The sequence below is a fragment of the Chiroxiphia lanceolata genome, chromosome 9 (assembly GCF_009829145.1).
Source record: "Chiroxiphia lanceolata isolate bChiLan1 chromosome 9, bChiLan1.pri, whole genome shotgun sequence".
Taxonomy (NCBI): domain Eukaryota; kingdom Metazoa; phylum Chordata; class Aves; order Passeriformes; family Pipridae; genus Chiroxiphia; species Chiroxiphia lanceolata.
The window spans coordinates 31,189,066-31,215,365 of NC_045645.1; the positions used below are offsets into that span (position 1 = coordinate 31,189,066).

Here is a 26,300-nt window from a genome sequence, read left to right on the forward strand (position 1 = left end):
TAAAGGACAGTAAAAGCCCCTGACATAATCAATTGCTAAATGTGATTTTATGCGGAGAGTGTACGCTTTGGTGTGCAGATTTTGGAAATCTGTATGTTCACATGATCTGTGGTACTCTTGAGTAAGGAACATACCCTGTATGAGGGAGAGCCAAGGGCAAGAACTGGGGAGGCAGCAGACTCGGGAAGATTAAAAACGGGAAGTGAAAGCTCTGAGGTGAACTTCCTCCTTTGTTATTGATACACTGAGATAACTGCCATTGCTGTTAAATCATAGGATTTTTAAACACTACCATAAAAATCATCAGGTTCCTTATACCAATGAAATCAGAGTTCGGGGAATATAGTAAATACGGTAATATAATTTTAAGTGTTATATTAATCCACAATAACTTCATGTTACATCTATTAACCTATAGTGTGCAACTTCAAAACTCATTATTGAACATTTTTCCTTCTTTATTAGTTTCTGGTGGCAGGAGGAGAATACTGACCTGAGATGGAAGTCAAAACATCATTTAGCAAAGCCAGTAGGATTCCTGAAACTGTATCCCCGTTAATTAATGAAGAATTTGTCTTGGTTCATCAGCAACCTGAGGACACCTCTGGAAAAGATGAAAAACCTCAACTAAAGGTTTGCTATGATTTTTTATTTTTTTTTAAATATGTAGCAAGATTTGTATTGATCAAAAGATTGCAACTTCTTTTGAATATTTAATTAAAGATACTTGTGTGTGCTTGAGGAGACTCTGAGACTGTGATTTTTGTCCTTGCTCATTCCCAATGACATTAACAGCTCGGATTAAGCAAATCTGTCCAAAAGTGGCAGTTGAGGTTTCTTTTAATAACTTCTTCAGGGATCAGCTTTGTGTGTATTCTGTGGATTTGTATATTAGTAAAGGACTAAAAAGTTCTTTTCAAAGAATGAGGTTTGCTTTAAAGCTTGAGAAATATTCTTTATTTAGGGATCAGAGACTCTGAATGCTGTTATCTCAAAAGTATGAAATTAGACTTCATAGGACTAGACCACAGAGGGTCTTGGGTTTTAGTTTTTAATTTAGTTTTCCTGCTTAGTGCTACTTTAGGCATGACTAAGACCTTTTTTAAAACCTCTAAACCTCTAAACAGCAGAATATTTTAGCACTTGGATGGCAGCTGATTGGTTAATTATACATTTCTCCACTTGAGTTGGAGTAGCTGATTTACTGGGTTTGGTCTGCTTGGAACAACAGAAATTTGTTCCCCTTGAAATGACAGTAATGACTTGGTTTGTCACAGCAGAGCTGTTTGGGAGTTATTTACAGCCATGATTTCTGTCTGTATTGAACACTGGCTGCTTCTTTAGTCCTGAAAGGGGCAGGTGACCTGGAGGCAGAATCCATGATGCAGCCTTGGCCATCGTTTTCCTTTGTCTGAAAAACTGGTTCTTGTGAAAGGCTGCATTTTTTTTTTCCCTAGGGAGATGTCTTGACATTGTTTTGCCCTTTCCTTAGACTTGCACCCCTCCTATTTGGGGGACAATTGCAGAAACAACTGAAATGCACTGGATGTTACTAAGAAAGTAAAATTTTCTTTAATCTATAGCAAAGTCTGGCCTTTACTCTGAATGGAGGATCTAAGTACACAAAGCAGTTATTCTAAGAGAGGTCTGTAGTTGTCCGATGGATGGTTGTTGGATTAGCAGTGAGAACATGAGCATTATATGTAATGGGATGTGACACTGGATTGTATTTGACTTAATGTTGTTGATTCTTAGTGCGTTGTCTCATTCAACAAAGTTTCTTAACTTTTGCCATGAGCAAGACTGTATGTTTGAAAAATAACAGTGAAAATAAAACTACAGATACCTTTAAAAATTTCCTTGTGCTTGCAGGTATTTTCCAATGGAGATGATCAGTTGGAGAAGGCAATGGAAGAGATTCTGAGGGATTCTGAGAAGAACCAAAATGTCTATGCTCTCCAGGAAGGTTGCAGTGATGGCAGTGGCCAGGCCGCTGCAGATGGCCCAGCAGGGCAGGCAAACCCACCATCTCTGCACCTTGTTTTGGACCCTTCTACAACAGGTATTGCCTGGATGCTTCCCCCTTTAGTCACACAAGGCAAGGTTTTCTTTGTGCACTTTCAAGTTAACCTTAAAACAAATATAAAGCTTTCTGGAGCTTCATTCCAAAATTCTACTGGGACTTCCTCTTCTTATTAGTTGAGGATTATAGATGGGAATAGATTATCATCAGATTGATGCTCTGTGCTGCTCTGGTTGATAATTTTCATTTTGTCTTCAGCCCTGGATGAATTGGAACTAAGGATCATATGATTTGCTGAATGGATGACAGTGATAGTTGAGGTGGAGCTGCTGCTGCCGGGGAACCAGAATTTTCAGGGCAGCGTTCACTGGCAATGCTGCCTGCGAATGAAATACACCCTGAGCTGAACCTGTTCAGCTCTGCTCCTGTAGCCAGGTAGCAGTAAGGCCAGATTTGGATTCGATGTAGGAATTACTGTGGTACTTTTCTGGTGTTTGAAGTTTTGGTGAAAAAGAAAGGAGTTAAAGCTTTTTAGGTAAACTATATTGTATATATTTTATGTAAAATATATTGATGTGCGTATATATATATATATATATATATATATATATATATATATATGTATAAAGGTACAATATAAAACATATATATTCCATTACATATATTAGGAAAACAAGGCTCTGGCCATCTCTGTGTGCCTTGAATTAGAATTTTTTTTACCTCAGCAGCATGCAGAACACTTCTGTGATATTCTGTTAGGTAATTCCCACAGCACCTCTTGGTAAATAAAAGAAAGAAGGTTTTGTGGTAGAATAAGATAGTCAGTTTATGTGAAATGGAAACACCCATCTCTTAATTACACATGTGCTGTATTTTTGAGAAACTTACCTTACTGACTCCCTGCTTGACATGCTTCAAACAGAACACAACCTTTAGCAAGAACAAAGAAATACTTGGAGATACCTTCCCCTTACCCCACTCCAGCCCCAACAGGAGTAATTCAGTTTTGCAGCCTTTATGATTTAAGCATTATGGCAATATCATCTCTAGTAATAAATAGAAATAACAGGACAGATTACTTAGAAAGGTTTGGAATGTCTGTGCTGTGTTCTAGTGCTTGCTGAAGGGAATCAAGAGGCAATTTGTCCCCGTGCCACACTTGGCAACGTGCAGTAGATTAGAACAGACTTCACGTTAATATTAATCTGCCAAGTGGATTTCTTCCTATTGGAGCTGGGCTGTCGACTCTTGTATCCATCCCTAGAAAACGTAGGAGACTTTGCTATGGAACTCATTCAGAAAAAAACTATGTAAAAATAAAAGCAAATGGTTAAAGAAGTGGTTTCTTCGTTTCTAGAAGTCTCTGCCCCAAGACCGTGCTCTCCCAGTGAGCCCCTGGAAGAGGACAGCGTGTTGTTTAACAAACTCGCGTACTTGGGCTGCACAAAGGTGTCAGCCCCTCGCAATGAACCTGAAGCTCTCCATGCCATGGCAAACATGAAGTCCTCCAGTCAAGCCCCTCTACCTGTAACTCTCTATGTTCCCAACATTCCAGAAGGCTCTGTAAGGTAACACACCAAGCGTTTCGTTTGTTACTTGAGCAGACACATAAGAGGTGGTTTCTGACTTGGCTGCTCGCACAGGGAAGTAGAATTGCTGGATTTGTGCCTGAAGTTTGTGCTGAAGCCAGTTAATTTTGAGAAATTCCTTTGAAGCAACAAAACATGAGCTCAGATTTCCCCTGCAGTGCGTGGCTGGTAGTACAGTTGCTGTACAGTGTGAGCAAAAGCACCTCCTTTTACAGCATCTCTGTTCAAATGTGATAATAAGAGAGATACTGGAAAGGGAGAGCTGATAATACCTCCAACCTCCCTGGTCTGTAGTGCCCTCCAAGGTACATGTGTTGAGAAAACAGGAGTCCTGCTGGCCTTGGCTTTGCTCCAGAAGTGTTAGTTTTAGACCCTCCCACAAATGTAGTGGAGTTGAGGTGCTGATCTGTGTTTGCAACCACTGCTGTGCCCAAGCCAGCTCAGACCTGCATGTGCCTCACGATGTAGGTACTGACAGTCTCTAGAAACTAGAAAACATTTATTTTTCTCACGTGATAAGGGTCTTTTAATTAGTGATGAGAGAGTCAAGGGTTCTTAATCAGGGTGCACTACAAATGCACCTGTAGCAGTCTTGAATCCAGAAGTGGGGAGCATCTCAATATCCAAGGTTTTATTTTTAAGCTCAGATACCAAGGCACCTGAAGGATATGTTTAGATTTCCTTCCTTGCCTGAGCTTATTTGACTACCATCTTCTGGAGGAAGACAGAAGGACCTTCAAGCACCTGTATTATTTTCTTCCACTTTACTCTTTAAATGCAATTTAATATTGCCTTCAATGGTACACAATATTGCATTTGAATTAGGGAATTACTCTCCAGGCTCTTATGATGGCAACTGCCACCCAGACACAAGATGTTGGGTGTTGTCATAGTTTGAGAGCCCTAAAATCCAATTTTCGAGTCCTAGCCCCCCTCCCACATCTCAACCCAGTGTGAGATGGGTTTTCCAGACACCAATTACCAGCAGTAATTAAAGTTTAGATCCTTGTTTATCTGATTGCAGAAAAGCCTTTTAGTGAGGCCTGCCTGTCGTACTGACTTGTTCCTTTGATCTTCCCTTCTCCTTTCCATGCCAGAATAATAGATCAGTGCAGCAACGTGGAGATTGCCTCGTTCCCCATCTACAAGGTGTTGTTCTGTGTGCGTGGGCAGAACGGGACTGCAGAGAGCAACTGCTTTGCATTTACGGAAAGCAGCTGTGGAACAGAAGAGTTCCAGATCCATGTTTTCTCCTGTGAGATTAAAGAGGCCGTAAGTATTAAAATACTGCTCTTATCCCTTTTACCATATGACATTTAAGAGGTTGTTCAGATGTGGAAATGGTGTATAGTACTTTGAAAAATATGTTAGCGGTCATACATGAATATTAATATAATTTGTTTCTTTTAGTATTTCAATACAACTCCAAAGTGCACCGTTAATAGGAAGATTTAGAAAGCTTAAGGTTAAGACAAATACTCTGTTTTTCAGGCCTCATTTGGGTATGTTTCAAACTAAAGTTGCAGTGTAGACCTTTTGAATTACAAAGAACCATCTTACAGTACCATTCCCTACATATTTTAGGAAGACCTATGTGACAGTTTAGGAGAAAAGGACTTTTTAGGGTAGAAGAATAAAGGTTGAAAAAGAAGAAATCTTGTTTTTTGATATCTGCCAGAGCAAGCTGTATGTTGTGTTGTTACGCAACCTGAAAAATACATTATCCAGGTCCTCTAATGAACTGCATTCCTGATCTTGTAATTTATATTAACTCACTGAGCATGGCGTGAGCAGGGAATGTGTCAGGAATGGAAATGGGGGATGTTAGTGAATTGGCTTAGTTATTAAACACCCGATGCTGAGTGTTTTGTGTTACATGAGGCATGTTTGTGTTCAGCATAAGAGACGTAACAGTGTTTCTGTGACCTCCAAAACCACATCACAATACCCCATGAAAAATACTCTTATTTTGGGTTAAACTCTTGATTCTTTGGCTTTTCTGCAGGTCAGTCGGATTTTATACAGTTTCTCCACAGCATTCAAGCGTTCATCCAAACAAGCATCTGACCACGTGAAGGACTTTGTTCTTCCCACTCCAGACAGTGATGTGTACACTTTCAGTGTCTCCTTAGAAGTCAAAGAAGATGATGGAAAAGGAAATTTTAGGTAATCAGAAAGGAAAAGGAAAAGCAGAGAGCTCTTTGAAAAAAACACACAGCTGCTTTCGGAATGCACGACCACTGTGCTGCAGCAAAATTCATTTGACCTCCTTTCATGAGCAGACTTGTTATAAAAAGGAAGCTGTTGTTTTGCTTTTACAATTTTCTTCTCTGTGTTTTTTTCTGTGAAAAGGTTAAAATCCAGGATACCTTTTTTCAAGTTAATTTCAATGTATGATTTCAGGTAGGGATGCTCAAGGTGTGCCTGTGTAAATAGAAGAGATGGTAGGAAGTATGTTAAAAACTTGAGTCAAAACAGTTTTCTTGAGTAAATACAGTCCAGTGATCTCTTTTTTAATTTTTTTTTTTAAGAGCTAATAAATTTCGAATTTATTGGAAATTTAGAAAATGTGAGCTCTTTTCTGTGTTTAACAGTTCATGTTCTATACCTGTGCTTAAGAATGTTTCTATTCTTTTAGTCCTGTGCCAAAGGATAGAGATAAACTGTATTTCAAGCTTAAACAGGGAATTGAGAAGAAAGTGGTGATCACAGTTCAGCAACTCTCAAACAAAGAACTGGCCATTGAAAGGTAAGAGTCTTGTAAAAATGGTGAAGGTTAAATTTTTGAAAGAACAGTATTTAATGCACTTTTCTCTGACTTTATGAGTTATGGGACAGAAAAAAATACAGCAATAACACAAATATGATTGCACAATAGAATTAATGCCACCAGATGGCAATCTTATCAAAAGAGTAACAACAGGAGAATTCCATTCTAGTGAAAAGGAAATTCAAGGTAACATCAGAATCAAGAAAACCTGCCCCCAGCTGTCCCAAAACATAAGATTGATCTCTTGACTTGCTTTCAGGCTCCTACTTCAAAAATGAAAGGAAAATTTTAGGCAAGGAATCTAAAGCAGAATTTATCAAGGTTCTTCTGTGGTGTAAAACTGTGCTTTTGCTACTCATCGGCTTTAAAAAAACCCACCTATTTTCAATATATCTTTAATTTAAATAATTTTGGCTTCAGCATTCAGTTAGTGAAGCATTTCTGAATATCTTTTGATTGTTTTTCTCCCTGAAGTAAAGCTCATCATCATCATCATGGCTGAGCTTCGCGAACGAAGATTTGGGAAGGCTTTATCCACATTTGTTACAGGCACGTTGGTGACTTATGAGGCCAATACGTGACAGACATATCCGATTGCAAAAGGCACAACAGAAAGACTCCTTAGATGGTGTATTCCGCAGGACACGGTTCTTCCTGCGTTGCCTTTTCTCCTCGAGAGTGATCCTGCGTGTGTTCTCAAAGGCATCCGCAGCGTTATAGATGCTGTGTCTCCAGGCCTTCCGATTTGAGGCCAGAGTAGACCAATTATGGTGATCAATATGGCCAAGGCTGAGATGCTGTTTCAGGGAGTCCTTGAATCTCTTCTTCGGGGCTCCTCTCTTGCGGCAGCCAGTGGCAAGTTCACCATAGAGCAAGATCTTAGGGAGGTGGTGGTCCTTCATCCTTGAGACGTGCCCTGCCCATCGCAGCTGTGTTCTCATCAGCATGGCCTCAACACTTGTGACTGCTGCTTGCTCAAGAACAGATGTATTGGTCACATAATCTGACCAGTGGATGTTTAAGATTGTACGGAGGCAGCGCTGATGGAAGCGTTCTAGGAGACGCAGGTGGTGGCGGTAGATGACCCATGATTCGGAACCATATAGGAGAGTAGACAACACTATGGCTCTGTAAACACTGATCTTGGTGCTTTTCTTTAAATGTTTATTACGCCATACTCTTTTGTGGAGTTTTCCGAAAGCACTGTATGCCTTTGCCAACCTGTTGTCTATCTCCCCGTCAATCTTACCATCCAAGGAGATGAGGCTACCTAGGTAATTAAACTGCTGGACTGATTTGAGCTCTGATTCGCCAGTGGTGATATGGGGATGATGGAAGACTTCCTGAGGTGCAGGTTGATGGAGAACTTCTGTCTTCTTTAAGCTGACTTCCAGCCCAAAGAGCTCAGCAACATCTGCAAAGCAGGATGTTAAACGCTGCAGAGCTGTTTCTGTGTGGGCAACAAGGGCGGCATCATCAGCATAGAGCAGCTCCCGGACAAGATGGTTTAGGGTCTTGGTGTGGGCTTTCAGACGCCTTAGATTGAACAGGCTTCCATCAGTACGATATCGAATGTAGATACCGTCCTGATCATCGAGGTCTGCTGTGGCCCTTTGGAGCATCATGCTAAAAAAGATTGTGAATAAGGTAGGAGCGAGAACGCAGCCTTGTTTCACACCATTCCTAATTAAAAAGGGCTCAGAAAGTGCGTTGCCATACCTGATTTGGCCGAGTTGATCCTCATGGAGTGAGATGATCATTTTAAGGAACTTGGGAGGACAACCTAAACGTTCCAAAATCTGCCACAGACCTTTTCTGCTCACAGTATCAAAAGCCTTGGTGAGGTCGACAAAGGTTACATAAAGACCTTTGTTCTGTTCCCTACATTTCTCTTGCAGTTGTCTGAGAACAAATACCATGTCTGTGCGTGCCTCCGACCCGGCCTCGGAGCCGACCCCAGCCCCCAGCCCGTCCCCCCCACCCCCTCTACCTATCCGGCACGCAGCGTGCTCTCCGACCCGGCCTCAGAGCCGACCCCAGCCCCCAGCCCGTCCCCCCCACCCCCTCTACCTATCCGGCACGCAGCGTGCTCTCCGACCCGGCCTCGGAGCCGACCGCAGCGTGCTCTCCGACCCGGCCTCGGAGCCGACACCAGCCCCCCAAAGTAAAGCTACCTTTCTTAGAAATTAGCTTTTATTTTGGTGTTGTTTAGGATATTCAATTAGGATGTTATTTTTATCACCACTAGCTTTGCTGTGAAAAAGTTATTTAATTGGCATGACATACACAGGCTTGTAAGTAATTTTAGATTGTCTTAACCCTGCACAGTATTAAAATTCAAAAACAGTGTAAAAGGTGAATGCAGGTTACATCAGACAGTGAGTTTTTAGGCAGTTTAGTGTGTCTTCAGAAGTATTTCTAAGTGGAAATTAGAGAGCAAAAAAATACTGCTGAAGAAATTTGGTCTCTGGTCTAGAGATTTCAAGACTCTTTTGTCATGGCCTCAGAAGGTCAAAGCTGTTACTGCTCAGAGGAACTGGCCACCTCCTGGTATTGAGGCAGGGCCTGGGGCTGGCTTAGGGCCTTGCAGGAGGCCGCTCTCAGGGGAGTTCTTTGGCCCTTCCTGCCTTTGGGCCCTGTTTGCCCTGAGGTTGGCCAGGTTTCCATCTAGATCAAAGCAGGTAAAGGAAAGATGTTCATTCACTGTATAGGTTCAGCCCCACAATGTGGGATGTCAGGTCTCAGTTGTTTATGGGATTCAGGGGCTTTAAGGAAGTTATTCTGAAAGTGAAATAGCCTTTCATTCAGACGCATGGGAGGACTGACTATTTTGTCAATACAGTGGTGTTTAAATACAGTGTGATAACAGTCATACAGGAAAGTTAATCCTGAGTTATATAGCTACAGCTTGAGTTAAGGTCTAGACTGGTGTCTTTAGAACTGAATTACAGAATATTGGTTGGTTCATCAGCAGTACTGAAAACTCTTAAAGATCACAGAATCCCAGAATGGTTTGGGTTGGAAGGGACCTTAGAACTCACCTCATTCCACCCCCTGCCATGGGGAGGGACACCTTCCACTAGCCCAGGTCGCTCCAAACCCCATCCAAGCTGGCCTTGGACACTTGCAGGGATGGGGCAGCCACAGCTTCTCTGGGCAATCTGTGCCAATCCCAATCCCCAATCCCAATCTTCCCAATCGGTAATCTAACCCTGCCCTCTGTCAGTGGGAAGCCATTCCCCTTTGTCCTGTCAGTTGTTACTGTTTTGACACCATCGGCCTTTTCTGTGGATAACATCTGTATTTTGTAAATGGAAATATACGTTAATGAATAATAATTTCAGTTCTTTTTTTTTTTTACTGGGCTAGAAACCAGTGCAGTGTGTGCAAGTGCACAGAGCAGCTCAGTAGCACTGTAGGTGCAGAAACCCAGCCTGGCAGAAGTGAGAGCGAGGCCCACAGTCTGTGCAGGTCACTTTGAATCTCAGGGGTGTGACTGAACCTCCTCACATTGGAGGCTGAATGTGTTAGAAACCATTTGGGTAGAATCCAGCTCCTCTGCAAGTGAGGGTCCTGAACTCATTTAAACTCCTCTTGTTCTTTGAAATAAGAGGGAAGACAAACCCTGACTGCTTTTGCAGCAGGATGCTGTCAGGCATCATAATTCCCTTCTGTGAGAGGCAGGGGTTACTTGTTCCTCCCACTGTTGACTCCCACTGTTCTTCTCTAAACATACTTCCCTAAAATTTTGTCTGGCATACATGAGAACTTGTGTCCATCTGAGCGATGCACAGCAAGAGTAGGATCTGGGAGCTGTTGGCTGTGGAAGGCAGAGACATTTTGCCTCTGGATCTCGGCTTTACAGTTCTCTTTAGCAGAAGGTGGAGACTCCCCTACTATTATCCATTATATCCCTCTCAGAGCTATTTCTGCCCCAGGAACAAGAGGGAGTAAGTCAGTAGTAAGTGTACTGGCAGGTTCTGCCTGCTCTGATTTGTCTCTCAGGGAATCCAGCTTGTCCTGCTAAATCCAGGTCCTGCGTCTGAGCTGCCTTGGGTGCTTCACACGGCACTGCATGTGGATATAGAGAAATCAAAATTGTTGTCCCCTCTTTTATTTACCACTTGGATTTTTAGGATTCTAGTAGCGACAGAGTATGGAGAAGGGAAAATACAATTGTGGATGTAAGTTACTGTTGAGTGTAATGGGGTGGAAAATGAAAATCATATACCCAAGTGTTATAGGGGAGAATTTACTGGGTAAGATATGCAATGGTAATTGCATATCTTAAGACTTTTACAGTTAATAGTGTTATTAAAATGATAGTTGCTGGTGTTCATGTATCTAAGCAATATTGTTTAGCATATTGCATTATTCTGAGGGTCAGTGATAAAAACTGTTTTGTCTGATTATCTCAGAGAACTGAGCTGAACAGAATAAAAGATTCTTGAAGCAAAACCCTCCAAAATACACCCCCAATTTTCTATAATGTTTCAGGATGGAATTGCTTTCAAATTGTTGTGGTGTTTTTTTTTTTTTTTTTTAAGTTTTCTCATTTGAGATCTAAAAAGCCGGTGCAAACCAGCTTGCAGTTTGTTACAAATACATCATTCTATTTGGTGTTTTTTATTCATAATGGAGTATGTTCAAAGGAGAGAGAGATAAAGATGATTTGCAGAAGTCTAAAATTTGAGCAAATTGTTCTGTTTTTGTTTTGTTTTTTTTTTAAGGGCCCATGGTGCTACATGATATTTTACACCAGTGCCATTATGGATGATAGAATGGATGAGTTTGTAACTTTTCCTATGATTGCATGAGAACAATTTTTAAAACGGACGGGGGAGAGAGTGAATTTCTTCCTGCCAGTCTCCATCACTGATGGAATTGTTGGTGTCTTTAAACTCAATGTTCTAGGTTGTCCTTAAGAACGATCATGTTTTCACAGGTCAAGTGCTAATTTCTGCCACCTTCTTTCTGGGAAATGATTCCACTGTCTTTTCTAGAACATATGATGTGATGTTTCCTGAGCGTTACCATAACACCAACAAAAAAACTGCTCCGGAAGGTTTTCTTTAGATTAGAAGCAGTATGTGGCTGTCCATTATGTTCAAGCAAATGCTTTAGTGTTTTGAAAAGCTAATGTGTATCCTTTTTCATTTTTTCCCTTTTTGTTTTTGTTTTAAATACACTTCATAGGTGTTTTGGGATGCTGCTAAGCCCTGGACGAAATGTGAAGAACAGTGACATGCATTTACTAGACATGGTAATACTTAGCTCTGATAAGCTCTGATAAGATAGAGATGATTGGAAAAAAGCCTCAAGAAAACCCAACAAAAAACCCCTCTCTTTTGTTTTGGTTTTTTTGCTTAAATCCTCGGATTTGATATCTTAAAACGTAAGATGGACAGAATATTTCAGTTCATGTTGAAACCTGTGGCATCTGTTTTTTGTTCAATTGCTGAGGCACAGATCAGGTTGTTAAAATAACTGAGCTTTCTGTATTGTCTTAAGCATATTCCCTAAAAATTTAGAGCAAGTAATTGCTTTTATGTTTGGGTGCCAGGGAATTGCTCTTATTTTTCCAAGGGGCTGAAAACTTTGCCTTTATTTCCTTCATTTGATTTGAAATTCTTTCTCAGAGTGTGAAGTATTCACTTCTCTTCTACTGTATTTAATTTCTTAGGGCTGTTTGTAAGAGAACTACAAAATTATATGATGCTTTCTGTGTTATTACCAAATTACTTTTTCTCTGTGGATCAGAATACAGCCATTTTCAAGTTATGAAGTGCTTGAGTTAAACCCTTCAGACCTTTTGTGGCTCTGCAGTTGTCCCAGTTTTGCCCTGTCCATTTCTGTGCTCGTGTTGCTGGTTCCACCTGTCAGTATTCTCTTGTAGGACTTGTTTATTTGCCTGTTTGTATCTACTAGCTCGTTTTTCCCGATTTTGTTTGCTGAAATTAGTTCCCTTTTTATTATTTGATCATAAAACTGAATAAATGATAATCAGTTGTAAAGTGTTGTAGTTTCTATAAACCTATGTAACACCTTTTTACTGTATTTGATATTTGAATTCCTGGCTTTACTCCACCTGGAATTCTATTTACATTTACACTCCAGTTACTTTTAACTGCTGGATTTAATGACTCGTTAGTCCATTTCTTGACTGTAACATATGAATAGACATTTGTGTTTTCCTTTCAACCTCACTGCTCTGTATTTAAATCTGGAGAACTTGGTCACTCCTATTTCTCCACGACAAGCTGGGTTGCAGAGAGGGAACATCAATCTCCTTTCATCCATAAAGAGGCTACCAAACAGGCCTATTAGATCTGTAGGAACTATTCCAGAAGACTTGAGGAAGCATGTACTTGCCTCATACTAGTAATAGCTCATTCCATTATTTCGTATTCTTAGTGTAGATTGTGTTCTGTGGAGTAAACACAGCCTTACTCTGAGGTTCCTAGAACTGTTTCCCCTCCCTGTGCTCAATCTCTTTGATCTCAAACCATAACTCTAATAGAATCCTGTATGATTTTATTTGTAGGAATCCATGGGAAAGAGTTCTGATGGGAAGGCTTATGTCATTACTGGAATGTGGAATCCTAATGCACCCATGTTTCTTGTACTTAATGAGGAAACTCCTAAAGGTAGTGGATTCTAATCAGGATATTTGTTTTGCCCGACAGGGGTTTGGTGTGTGTCCTTTCTCCTGGCAGTCAGGGTACATGTCTGCACCATTATGTTCCAAGAATCCATCACTAGGAATTTTTCTGTATAAACATGGTTAACATAGAGCTGTGAATAGTTGTTCACAGAATGGCATGTTGCTGACTGGGAGACATTAAATCAGTGTTTGGGGCTGATGTACCTGTCCCTGGTTACCAGGATTTTTAGGTCCTGAGGCATGTGCAAGTTGTTTTCTACCTTCTATACTCAGTGGAGCACTGTGAACAGCAGGCATTGCTGTTCTGTTTCTTTTAACTGTGAGGTGAGTTGATTACAAATAGCATTTCATGCCCTGCATCCTGGGGCAGCTGGCAGTGGTGCAGTCAAGTGCTTGATTATGTAGCACAGTTCCTAATGCTGGAATTTGTGTTCTCTGATGGGTTGTAAAAGCTCTGAATGTAGATCTGGAGTTTGTTTCCTGTCCGAAAGCAGACCTCACATTAGTTCCTTAAAGTCATATCCAAGTATACACAGCCAGAGTCACTGTTCCTGCTGATGGATTTTCAAACCAAGTCATTTCTAGTAGCGTATAACAAAACTCTTTAAAAGTCTACAATTCAAAATGTGACCTTATCCTGTGCATGTTCCTTTTGTCTCATGGGGATCATGTATCTCAGTGGTGTTTTCTTTGCTTGATGTTTTGCCCCTGTCTTTAAAACAAGGACATACTGTCTTTGGTTTATACAGTTGTCAGAGTTCTTGGTACGCTGGTTAATGCACGCTCTCATTCTGTGCAACAGGCATTAAGGGGTAGAACTCAGCTAAATAAAACAGGCGCAGTAGAATCAGTAATTACACAGAAAAGGTTTTCAATTCGAACAGCAGTTTACAAATTTGAACTTTGACTGATTTTTCTGTATGTGACTCGTTTTTGTGTTGCAGATAAGCGTGTCTTCATGACTGTGGCTGTGGATATGGTTGTTACTGAAGTGGTAGAGCCAGTCAGGTTTTTGCTGGAGACTGTTGTGCGTGTGTATCCTGCCAATGAACGCTTCTGGTACTTCAGCAGGAAAACCTTCACAGAAACTTTTTACATGAAGCTAAAACAGGTAATGCATGCTGGTATTTCAAAGAAAAGTTGATGGTGGGAGCATTTGTCTTGTCTGCCTTAGTTGGGCCTTTATAAAAGTTAGCATGGCACCTGCACCTCAGCAGTTTGTTTCTTTGAACTATTCATTTCAGGGATGTTCCAATGCATAATGATTAAGTAGCTACATAAAGGTTCAGTCTCTTTGGGTCATGGTTTAACCCCAGCTGGCAAGCAGGGCCCACGCAGCCGCTTGCTCACTCCCCCACAGTGGGATGGGGGAGAGAATCAGCAGAGTAAAAGTGACAAAGCTCGTGGGTTGAGATGAAGACAGTTCAGTAGGGAAAGCAAAAGCTGTGTGTTTAAGCAAAGCAAAACAAGGGATTCATTCACTGCTTCCCATGGGCAGGCAGGTGTTCAGCCACCTCCTGGAAAACAGGCCTCTGCCAAGTGTAACAGTGACTTGGGAAGACAAATGGTATCACTGAAGGTCCTCCCTTCCTCCTTCTTTCCCTGCTTTGTATGATGAGCATGATGCCATATGGAGCATCCCTTGGGTCAGCTGGGATCAGCTGTCCGGGCTGTGCCCCCTCCCAACTCCTAGTGTACCCTCAGCCCCCTCCTGGTAGAGGTGAGGAGCAGAAAAGGCCCTGACTTTGTGTAAACCCGCTTGCTCAACTGTATCCAAAACATCCTGGTGTTATCAACACTGTTTCCAGGACAAACCCAAAACAGAGCCCCAGACCAACTACTGTGGAGAAAACGAACTGTCCCCCAGCCAAACCCAGCACACTTTGTAACCTGATCTGTAATGAGCTGTAAGTTACTGGCTTTGTGGGCTTAAAGTATTTTGAGCCTACCTGTTGAATTCTCCACAATTTTATGCAATCTGACCTGTGTGCAGACTTCTAAAGCAGGTCCCTTTGACTGGTGAAACTGGGAAATGGCTCTTTACTTGTTCATTGTAAAATCAAAGAGCTACTGACATTCACAATGTGAAGGTAGGTGGCTGTAAGAATTTAACCCGTTGAAGGCAAAGGAATCTATTGCAGAAGTTGAAAAGAGCAAGGCTGTTAAGATTGCAGCTAAAGTCTGTTCTGTTTTTGGCCTTGGCTGAGGTGCATACAGGGGGTATGTGTGCCCAGGATCACTGCAGGAGGATTTGTATCCTCTTGCAGCCTCTGTTGACTTTCTTTCTGCAAACACGTATGTTTTGGTATTGGCTCAAAAAGTGAAGGGCAGAGGCCGGCTGTACTGTGTGCACTGGAATAGTGGTCGGTCCATCATCTTGACTAACGAAACCACAGAGCAATGATTTAATTTTACTGAACCTAATGGGAGCATTGGTGTTGTCATCTTTTTGTGGGGCACAGGACAAAAACAAGCTCTGTTGATGTTTCCTGGGAAAAGTGCTGCTGTGTTTAACACTTAGCAAGTAAATAAATCTCATGCAGTGCTGTTTCTGTATTTCTTCTAGAGATTAGCATAGCAACCTAGAATTTAGAAAATCTGAGAAAACCAACTGTTACATGCAAATGAGAATATCTGCATTTTGAAATTAAATACATTTGAAAATATTCCATTCTCAGCTGTTTGATACTTTAATCAGTTCAGCTTGCCTTTGAAATCACTTGCAACTGTACCGGTTTTAGTTGGGTAATATGGATGCTTTCTTTTTCTCACCTCTTATACTGTGACAAACACACACGTGCCTCGCTTCCCTGAAGAAACACATGTATTTCTTCCTGCTGCAAAATCCAGAGGAGCTGTTCTGCAGATCTCTGGGAAAGGAATATTTTTAGTTCTAGGAATCTTTCTCCAGGATTAGGTCCTGATTGTGGATGACAGGATCTCTCTGGGTGACTTGTAGCAAATCTTTATTTCTCCAATTACCAGCTGAACAGTTTGCATTGCAGTAGCTGTTCCTGCCCATACCTCTGAAAGGTACTGTGCCTCAGGACACTCTTACTTTTTGGGAAATAGCTTTGAGGAAGGATTCAGACAGATTTAATAGTCTGAACCAGGCTTGGTGAGGTGCAGTCAGATAAGAAAACTGACAGAAACGCAGGTTGATGTGTAATTTAGGATTGTTCTTTGTTTCTGTCTATCTTACTGTGCTGCTCATGCACATTTTCATCGTTAGGACATGATCCTTGTAAGGGTGGGTTCCTCTAGATAACAAATTTGTGCTTCAGAGAAAACCAGTAACCAAATTACGCACATTTTATACAGATGGGTCTTGCAGTTGACCAGAATATGTGCAAGGAGCTGGAGACTTGTAATCCTTGTAACATAGAGCAAAACCCACAATACCTCATGCCTTACTCCCTCAAAAATAAAAGCTGTAGATAGCGATGGTTAATAACATTAGGGGCATCAGTACTTGATTGATTTAACCAAGTACTTTGTAATTACTTGATAATGGTGTTCTGTGAGAACGATACAGGGATAATGGCTCTAAGATCATCCTGCTATTTGTGCCTACACCCCAAAGTTCATTAAACTGACTTTGTGAGTTCAGTCAGCAAAACTGGCTGATAATCGGAGCCTTTCCTTAAAGGAAGCAGAACTGGATGACGAACATACAGTAAGAAAGCTTTCTCAGTATCAAGTAGTTTATATTTGTCGGTCCAAGCAGTCCCTGTTTAAGCTGCTCATCTGCATAATTTCACCAGCTTGTTGAAATTGCAGTTGCTGGTCAGCAGTTCATGTGTATGGCGCTGCAGGTATTTTGGAGTCTTCCAACTTTATCCTAACTTTGTTTTTTTTTTTTTTTTAAACAAATCGAATGTTCTCTAATTTGAATTGTGGGGGTTTTTTATGGTTAATTTGATGTTTTTAATATGTTCCAAAAATTACCTTATTTTAACTGATTAGGCTAGATGCACAAAGAACAAAATAGTACATTTTGGGCTGGTTCATTTAATACCATCATTAGTTTGCAGTTCTGTACGATTCTCTACGAGTATATTAATCACTGCATGTCACTGAAAAATAACTGTGTTCAGAACTGTAACTCAGAGGAGAAACTAATGCTCCTTTTATTTTAAAACTTGCAACTGCTAAAGTATATTTAACTAACTTTCATAAGAAAGTCATAGAATCAAAGAATGGATTGGGTTGAAAGGGACCTTCAAGATCATTTAGTTCCAACCCCTCCTGTTTTGGGGTTCCATGATATTTCCCCATAGGAAGGAGTATATTTCAAATTATGGTCCATGGAAGAGAGATGAGTTATTCTGATTTTTAGTAAATAAAGCACTAAAAGAAGCTTTTTACAATTTACGGCTTGTTCAAAGTGTGAGGTTTTGTTTCTTCTTTAGTCTTGTCTTTACAATTAATTTTCCCCTCCTTAGGCATTCAGCTCCTGTTTCAGTTATTCCAGTATTTTTCCTGTTTGTTCTCCCCTCTTTTCTTTAGCTGAGATTTCTCTTTGACCTCAACTCATTATAACTACTGAAATTGGAAAGCTTTTTTTATCATCGTTCTGAACAACACTTGAAAATGGTTGTTAAGAGGCAGCTTTGGAAATAATGCGGTGTTATTTATATTTTCTACCTGTAAAGCTGAGAGAAACAGAAGTGTCAGATATTGTCATCTACTTGTGCCAAGGCAAAGAAATCTGAGGGAGTCTTGCCCAAACTATTGCTTAGCCTTTGACAGCCTTATTTTTCTAAGCAGGGACCTAATACATACCCGTACTTTCTTTCAGTCTGAAGGAAAAAGCCACACAAGTGCTGGAGATGCGATTTATGAAGTTGTCAGTCTGCAAAGAGAATCTGCCAGAGAGGAAGAATTAGTCACCCCAACAAGTGGAGGAGGGCCTATGTCATCCCAGGAGGATGAGGCAGAAGAAGGTAAGGATAAACAAGCACTTACAGTTTCCATAGATAATACTGTTATATTTCTGCTGTTAATTTACTCATTTAATTCTTAATACAACTGCTTTGGACAAAAAGATCACCAGTCATTTTCTACTAGCAGCACTTCTTTAGGAATGACATTTTTACCAAGCCATTGTTTGGAGATGTTTCAGCAGCAACAGCAGCAGACAATGTGTCCATCTTTCTTGTGCCTCAAAATGTGGTACTGAGGCACTTGTGCTCTGCCAGCAGGGCAGAAAAGCTTTCCTAAAGGTATTTTTTTCTGATCAGAAACCATTTGCTTTGAATGTACTCTTGAAGGAATTGGGCTTTGAAATGGCAGGCTTTAAATGCTTGTTTGTAGAGGAAAACCAAAAACATCCCAGGCAGACTCACATGGAGAGTTCCCCATTCCCAAAATACCTGCTTAGCACATGATTTGTTTTCCCTCACTTATATCCAAGGCTTGTAAAAACATCTCCTGGTTCGGTTGCCTGCACCTCAAATTTTTCCTGCTGGTGGGGTTTTTTGGGGGTATTTTTTGGTTTTGTTTTGGGTTTTTGAAGGCCCTTGGCCTACTGTCGTCTCTTTGTACTGTGAGGGGTAGTCCACAGCTCTCAGAATAGGCTTTCTATGTGCCTTTTTTTGATCTGGATGTCTGACCTACCAGAAATTTTAGAGTTAGTTTTACAAAGTTATTCTTCAGATTTCTGGCACTGTTTTGTCAATACTATAAAAAGTCTCACTACTGTGGAAAAATTCTTCCTTGGTTCTTAGTTATAGGTAAGTATTGGCCATGAGCTTGTGCACTAAGAGTCAGAACCCTGGCATGAGCAGAGGCAGGAGCACCCAGGTGTGGTTACCCTCTTCCACTTATCAAAGCAAGCCCCCCACATATGCCAGGTGACACCAGGCTTGCAGAACCCACAGTCAGGTGCTCTTTGGACCTTCATCAGATTCCTGGGGTGGAGCGCAGTGGGCATGGACTGTCAGCGTTATTTCCTCCTTTGTATCAAGTACCACTTCTGAATAGTAAAAATACTGTTTTCTCCAAAGAAACTCTTCTGTTTAATTGGTATTTGGGATTGGCTTGCTGAATTGCCTTGATTCATAGCAAGAATTAGTTCAGATTTGCCCTTCGGGACTTGTGGATCAATGCGGTGTAATTCAGCTGTGGGTGTTCTTTTCCTTGATGGATGTGTGAGTTATTGAGCCAGGATGATTTCTGGGGCTTGTTTGATAGGGTAGAGTTTAAGTAATTATTTGAACACCTCTTTTTTAATATTGCTCTTATTGGGAAGAGTAAAACTCTGTCACAGAATGTGATGAATGCAGCACAATTAGGAATAATGTGGATATTGTCCTCTTGGTACTACTACAGAATTGCTTTATTTTATTACAGACAAAAAGTATTCCACTGGGGTATGAACCTAAGTTTAACTTTGGTTTAACTCCCTAATGCTAGTTTCCATATTTTAAATGTAGATTACTTCCTAGGAGAAGACATTAAAAATACCACGATGTGCCTCTGTTCTCATGGAAACCGCATTTTGAGTTTTGTGCCGACAAGTTCTATCCTGGAGGATATGCAGGTTCAATGAGTCATTTGCAGTTGTTCTAAATAAATCTCTTCATTCTTTTCCTTTCTTTTTCTTTTCAGGGTGCTAATAATGGTGATTGGAAAAAACCCCCTTGAGTTTACAATGTCTTATCTTAGCCTTGGAAGAAGGCTTTTTCTTTACTTTAGCGTTAAGCATGATAGCTACTGGCCATATAGGGTTTTTTAACTTTGCTCCTTATTTTTTTTTTCTTTTTCCTTATCTATATATCCTCCATGCCCACAGAATATTCCTTAATTGATTTCAGAAGCACTGCAATTGCATTTTCCTTTGTGTTAGTACCCGATTCCTGTGTACTCTGCATGCACACAGCTTGCTGAGATGTCTTGTGCCATGAGAATATGAATAAAGATGGTAATAAAAAAGAGGGCATTTTTAAAATATTCTTGTTTGTTTGCTTGTTTTAATGAAAGGCCAAACATGATTCCTGCCAATAATGATTTAAAATAATCACTACACTAGTGTTAGACCTAGTCCCTTTCCAATGTGGAGCCATAGTAGAAAACTGATATCATAGACTCCCTAGATACCATTCCTAGCTTTTAATTTCTTTTTCTCATTTTAGCTTGATTTTTTTCACATGAACAGCTATATAAAAAAATAAGACCTTTGCAAAGATGTGCCGTTGCTACTTAGAGATCTTTCAGGCCAACCACACTTTTGTGTTTTAATTATTATTGTTGTAATAGATATTTCTGGCAACCCAGTCATTTAAGGTTCCTTGCTTTGGAGGTAATAATTTTTAAAATGTAATTAATATTAATGATATCTTGTCAAAACCTAGAATGTAAAGTACACTCCTTGATAAGAAGTTTTCTATTAAATTCCAAATATAATTTAAAAAAGATTAAAATATATAATGAGGAAATTCTTACACTTTCTGGAAAGGTTTCAGATAAAGTGGGTATAAGTATCAGCTCTTATTAATAAGCAGAGTTCACTATTAATATTTAATTTTGAGTAGAACCTTGTACCAAGGAGCAGAGCACAGTTAGTTGAGCTCCTCTTTCTCCTTTTTGGAGCATTAAGAAGTGAGAGCCCAGAAGGGATGGGGTGGATTGTGCATATTGAAAAAGGCAAAGCTCAGGGAGCATTTTATTGTGGTGTTCTGTGGCAGACTGAACTACCTGGCTGCACCTGTGAGCCCCTCAGCATTGGGGAAAATAGCTTTCCGGCAGGAAGGAGGATATAGTCCTAGGAATAAATAACCAAGGGAGAAAGGGAAGAATAGGTTGACTGCTTTTAGCAGCAATGCTTGCTCAGACCATACATGAAGTTTTGACCTTCCTTTGTCTCTAATATTTGAATTATTTATTTTTTTAACTATAATGTAACATTTCAGGAGATCACTGAATAATTCCATTTGAGTTTCTTCTGGAGTCTGGATAATGTTAGAAGGTTAAGGATCACTGTAAGCAGGACCAGTTCTGTTTAAAACCAGAAAATATTCTTTGAGCTGATTGTAACTGAGTTGAAGATACTTTGGCTGAAGTTTTCTGTGGTCCTGAGTGTCTGGTTATGAGCTCATGTTCCCATCTGTAAGTTGCCTGCAGAGTAAGCACTCGCCCTAACCCTGAAACAGGTAATTCATGTAAAAGGTAATCCGGGGAAAAGATAACTTGCTTACCAAAAAGAGGCTCCTGAAGGGTGCCTCTAGAACACTCCCAGGTGACCTCTAGGAATGCAGGACTGGTTCTGCTTGTGGTTTGTTTACCAAGAGAAGAAATAACAAACTTAAGAAGGTAAAACTTCTCTAAGAACAATAAGAATGGATAGACAATTGAATAAGGACCCAAAGAGGTATGGAAATTCAGTGTGGAGATGGTGGGATTTGGCATTGAAAACAGATGGGAAAGAACAAGGGAGTGTGAAAGTTGGAAGAAAGCTCTGAGTGTGATGTGTTGGCCACGCCCAGAGATGGTATGTGTGATGGGGAAGGAGTGGGCAATGCTCAGTGATCTGAGATGATCAACCAGACTAAATCAGGATGCTGTGTCAAGGGCTGGGGGTGGCAGAGGCTGTTTTCAGGATTGAGGAAAGCAGAGGAGTAGAGGAGGTGATGCTTTAGGAGTCAATAGAGAGTATTTAGTGATAAAATAGGGGTTATGATACGAACAAATGGGGATGACTGAGTGAGAAGAATGACATTAGTGGTGTCGAAATAGTCAACTCTGCATTTTTATCCAAATTAAAAATAACTTATGTACTTCACAGGAACTGTTTATTACATTAATCCAATACAGAGTAAAGTTGGTGGGTCCTAAACGAGATCAGTTAGATCTGTCTTGGCGTCTTTTTGCTATGTCTATAAAAGTGAACTAAAACTCCACAAATCCTAAGTTCAAGAGGTCGTATTGCCAGTGGCCATCTCCAGACGAGAACCCTTTGCTCCAGTTTTAAAATACAGGCATTCCTAAGAACGGCATCCAAATGAATATTCCTGATGAGCCTGCTGTCATTTTATGGATTCTGCTGATCATTCTCTTGCACTGGATTATTTTCACACCTTACAAGTTCACTTCTGTTATTAAAAATCGCAAAATAAATGCACTCAGTTGACTTCTGCAGCTGTTATTGTGCTGCCGGGGAGAATGTGATCCTTTCCTTAGTATATAAAAAAAATGCTGAATCAAGACGACTTGATTTTTCAAAGCTGGTGGAAGTTGATAGTTACAGTTGTATTTAAATTTGTTCATGCAAGTATGGCCTTTGTGTTAAAAGGCGAGTGTTTGAAATGTTTTGAATTTGAAGCGCTTCTGTGGGTTGCAGAAGTGTTTACTGAAATGGCAGGATTGTAAATGAAATGGAAAACTGGGGAATTTTAACTCCGTTTCCATTCCAGGCAGCGGAACACACTCAGGAAGTCAATGTGGCTTGTTCTGAGCTGGTTTATCCCCCTTTTCCTCCCCAGTGTCCCCTGGACACTCCTGCAAGTGTTCCTTGGAACACACCTGTGTGTAGGGATTCTTGCCTTGATAAAATTTGTTCCTCATGCTGACTTTGGGAGGTTCAGGGCAAAACACAATTTCTTATTTCTGGCCTGCAGTCCATGAATGTTCCAGGGAAATCTGTTGATGCCCTTGGTTTAGTTTTGCTGAATGACAGAAAAAACTGTTTTCAAACAAAGGCAGTTTTCAGTTCCTTGGGTACACAGGTGAAATCTTTTCCTTGGATTTCAAGCTTTTTCGTTTTTTATAACTTAAGTCACTTCATAAAAGAAACACAAAAACAAATTGGTGTTTGCATCTTGTCTGGAAGAAACTGCAGATTATCTTGAATGGTTTGGCTGCTTTATTCATTAGTGGTTGTCTTTTCCTTGTCTGCCTATAGACAGTATAAAAGTAATTTGGAAAAGGACTTGCAATCCCGCTGCCTTGTTAGGAATTTGAACTTCCTATTGCTAGAGGGTCCTCTCAGTTTTCAGTCATGAGCTCCATGGTTTGGCCTCAAGCTGCCACATTTCATGTAATTAAAAAAAGTATTTGACCACTTTAAATAAAAGGTGATTAAAAAGACTTTTTTCAACCAGCAGTTCCCCCTTACTTTTTACTAATAATAACCTCAAAATGAGATCCTTCTCTTTTCAGTTTTGATCGTCACCTTCCTAGTATTTTGTGAGTCTAAGTGCTTTATAATCCAAGTGTGTTGGATACTGCCTTGGCACTTGAAGTAAATGCCAGACAACATATAATTTTCATGTGTTTGTAATGTTGGTATTTTTTTTCCATTGGATTATATCAAAGATGGGAGTAAATACTAATCTACAAATTCATAAATTACCAGTGCATTGCCTTAGGATTGTGACAGCACCTCAAATTTGATGTTCTTGCCTGTTCTGCAGTATGTCAGCTCTCAGACAGCACAGTATGTGTGGAAGATGTTTGTGTTTACAGAAATTACCTCCAGTGTGCAGCATTTACTTGGCTTTGTCATCTGTGTGGGAGCAAAACTACTGAGCTGAAGTGATCATTTTTCTCCACTCTTTTTTTTTTTTTTTTATTCAGCTTTAAGCATTTGTGCATCCAATTTAGGGATGTCACGGGGGGCTCACTTGGGTGTGCACTCTGCAAGGGGAGGATCAGCTTGGCACTCAGGCTTGGATGGCCAGTTCAGGTTTATTTTTGGGACATTTTAAAATGATTCTAGTTTCATATGACAGTGATGTAGGACCTGTGCTGAAACTCTTAAGACGTAGAGCAAAGATAGGCTTTTAAAGATATATGAGGATATAAGACGGGAGTTTAATGCAGAATTTGTTGTAATAATAAGGAAAGGTTGTTTTGACTGAGCACTGCACACAACTGGCAGGACGGTTACAAAGTACAAGTGTGGATCCTTTGGGAGATTTGTGAAAACCATTATTGTATACAGAGAGGGAAAAGGCAGAGATATCCAAACCCACCTTCTTCCAGTGTTTATCAAATACAGGGTTTGGGATCCAGATTTTGGGTTACATAGAGAAGCAATTAAATTTGCCTCCTGTTTGCAAGATAATCAAAATTGCTGAGATTTGTCAACATGAGCATTTGCTTGAATGATTGAGTGAAAAATGTGTATCTTATCATTCATGAAAAGGAATAAGAATCAAAATGCTGGTTTGCTTTTAGTGAAGAATTTCTGTATCTTTCCTTTTTGTTCTCTTTACGTGCACTTCAGTGGCTGCCAAATTAATTTCTCTTCAACTTATTACGTAACTAACATAAAAGCAGAAGGTTCTTGTGAGCAGAATTCAATGCAAGTCGTCTTTGTTCAGATTCAAAAAATCTGTATTTTTCTGCTCCCAATTATTCTTCTTCCTTCTGAATTAGCAAATATACTGAGGATTGTCATTTCATAAATCTGTTATTTGGAAGGCATTTAAAAATCCATTTGTGTTCATCAAAATATTTAGTAATGCACTGAAAAGTTGGACCTCTCTGAAAATTTGCCTTATTTAATACCTTCATGACTTAAACTTTGTTTCACTCCTGTCCTTCCTGGCAAAATGATAGTTCATGCTCTATAATTTCCTGTTACCTTATAAATGGAAACTTGCTTTTTTTTTGTGGCCTCTCTCACGATCCTCTTTTCTCTTGTATGTATGGAAAGATTTCATGTCAGTAATGCTCTATCTTGTGCCCTGATAATATGCTGCCAACTTCAGCTCCCCCTTCATTTTTGTTCTTCTCCTACATAAAAATCAAACTGCTCATATTTGAAGCATTCCCATTCTATTCCCACCTATCTTCATGACCTGATCTCCTTCAGGCTGCTCCAACTGTATTATTTTTCAGTTCCACCTACTCTTTATTTCACGTGTAACAACTTCTCAATTAAAACTCATTAGAAATCCCTTTTTCTTCTTCCCATTAGTGCTCAAATCCCACCTTTCATTTTGAGCTGCTGTATTCATGCTTTTCTACTCATTTTAGGAGGCACTTTACTTATTTACCTGTATACTTGAGCTCTCTGAAACAGCTTTGTAGTTTTCCACCTTATTTGCCTTTTTGTGAGCTGACAAACGAGTTTGACTTCTAAGGTATTGCCATGCTTCAGGTGATCTAGAAGATTTCCTGATGGAGAACTGAATCCACTGGAAAAGCTGCTCTGTGGTCTAAAATATGGATGAGGGGAGTATTGTCTAAAGGCAAATTTTTAAATTATGATACAATAAAAGGCTCATTAAAAAAACCAACAAAAACCCCCTCTTTCACTGTAAAAACAGGAAGATTAAAAAATTCATATTTAATACCTCAATTTTTGTTGGTATGGGTAAGAGTTCTTCACGAGGATCCATTTCCTCAAGCCACAAATGGCAAATGCCAATAAACCAAGTTGGTTACTTTTGTTCAAAAGGGTCTGTTAATCCCTCATCAGAGAGAGGGACTTGGGTGCTGCCTGACTTGGCTCTGAGCTGGTTTCTCACAGTGATTTGTTACAGCCTTTGCCCAACTTATCAGTGCTGCTCTGAGTACTGGTGTTACCCTCTGAGGGTTCCCTGTGTTCCCTCTTTGATATCCTGCGCAACAAAATAAGACATGGGGAAGAACAGGCAGAGATTTTGTGTTTCTGTGTGTATGATTTTTTTTTTTCCTGTAGGGTATTTGCTTATACCAGTTACTGTGTGTGTAATTCTTCTGGTTTGAACACTGAATGCCTCAGTATTTTGTTTGAACTCCTCTCATCACGAAAAAAATATGGACCAGCTGGAGGAGAAAATGGGAAATGAGAGCAAGTCTGGAGAATGTGTCCTTTGAGGAAACAAGCAGAGTACTCTAGAAAAGAAGCAGTAAAGGTTAAGATCATCTTTTTGAAAGTGAGATGTGGTAAAATTGTTTAGGAGAAAAAAAGTGATTGGCATAAATTGCAGGTTAGAAGGAATTAAACTTGAGCTGGGAAATACAGTCCACAGAGTAAGAGTAATGAAGTCCTTGGAATGAACTGAGAAAATTGTGTATATCCATAGATCGCCAATCTTCTGTTCAGTTAGATTCACTCTTTAGCCTGTCCTTGAATGTCCTTGCAGATTTTTGAGAGATAGCACTTTTTACAGGTTGGTTTGTCTGTAGATGTACTAAAAAAACAGACTACATGCAAAATCTGTCGTCCAGGGGCCCTCTGCCAACCCAAGGAGCATCCGTGCAGGCTTCCATATCCATGTCATGCAACTGGCAAGTATCCAAAAGAAGAAAGGGCCAGAAGGA

General features: G+C 40.2%; 1 protein-coding gene across 8 annotated transcripts in view; it reads left to right on the plus strand.

Moving 5' to 3' along the window:
- Nucleotides 1-26,300, plus strand: part of RABGAP1L (RAB GTPase activating protein 1 like) — a 225,841-nt gene that overhangs the window by 18,466 nt on the left and 181,075 nt on the right. For 6 of the 8 annotated variants that reach the window (XM_032697201.1, XM_032697202.1, XM_032697200.1 and 3 more), the window contains 10 exons: nucleotides 466-633; nucleotides 1,873-2,062; nucleotides 3,381-3,591; nucleotides 4,710-4,884; nucleotides 5,618-5,778; nucleotides 6,251-6,361; nucleotides 11,579-11,645; nucleotides 12,927-13,029; nucleotides 13,991-14,157; nucleotides 17,848-17,992. In XM_032697201.1, coding sequence (XP_032553092.1) covers nucleotides 499-633; nucleotides 1,873-2,062; nucleotides 3,381-3,591; nucleotides 4,710-4,884; nucleotides 5,618-5,778; nucleotides 6,251-6,361; nucleotides 11,579-11,645; nucleotides 12,927-13,029; nucleotides 13,991-14,157; nucleotides 17,848-17,992 — 1,465 coding nt within the window. In that variant the 5' untranslated portion in view covers nucleotides 466-498. The remainder of the gene's footprint in view (nucleotides 1-465; nucleotides 634-1,872; nucleotides 2,063-3,380; nucleotides 3,592-4,709; nucleotides 4,885-5,617; nucleotides 5,779-6,250; nucleotides 6,362-11,578; nucleotides 11,646-12,926; nucleotides 13,030-13,990; nucleotides 14,158-17,847; nucleotides 17,993-26,300) is intronic. The other 2 variants (XM_032697204.1, XM_032697206.1) reach the window with 1 other exon arrangement.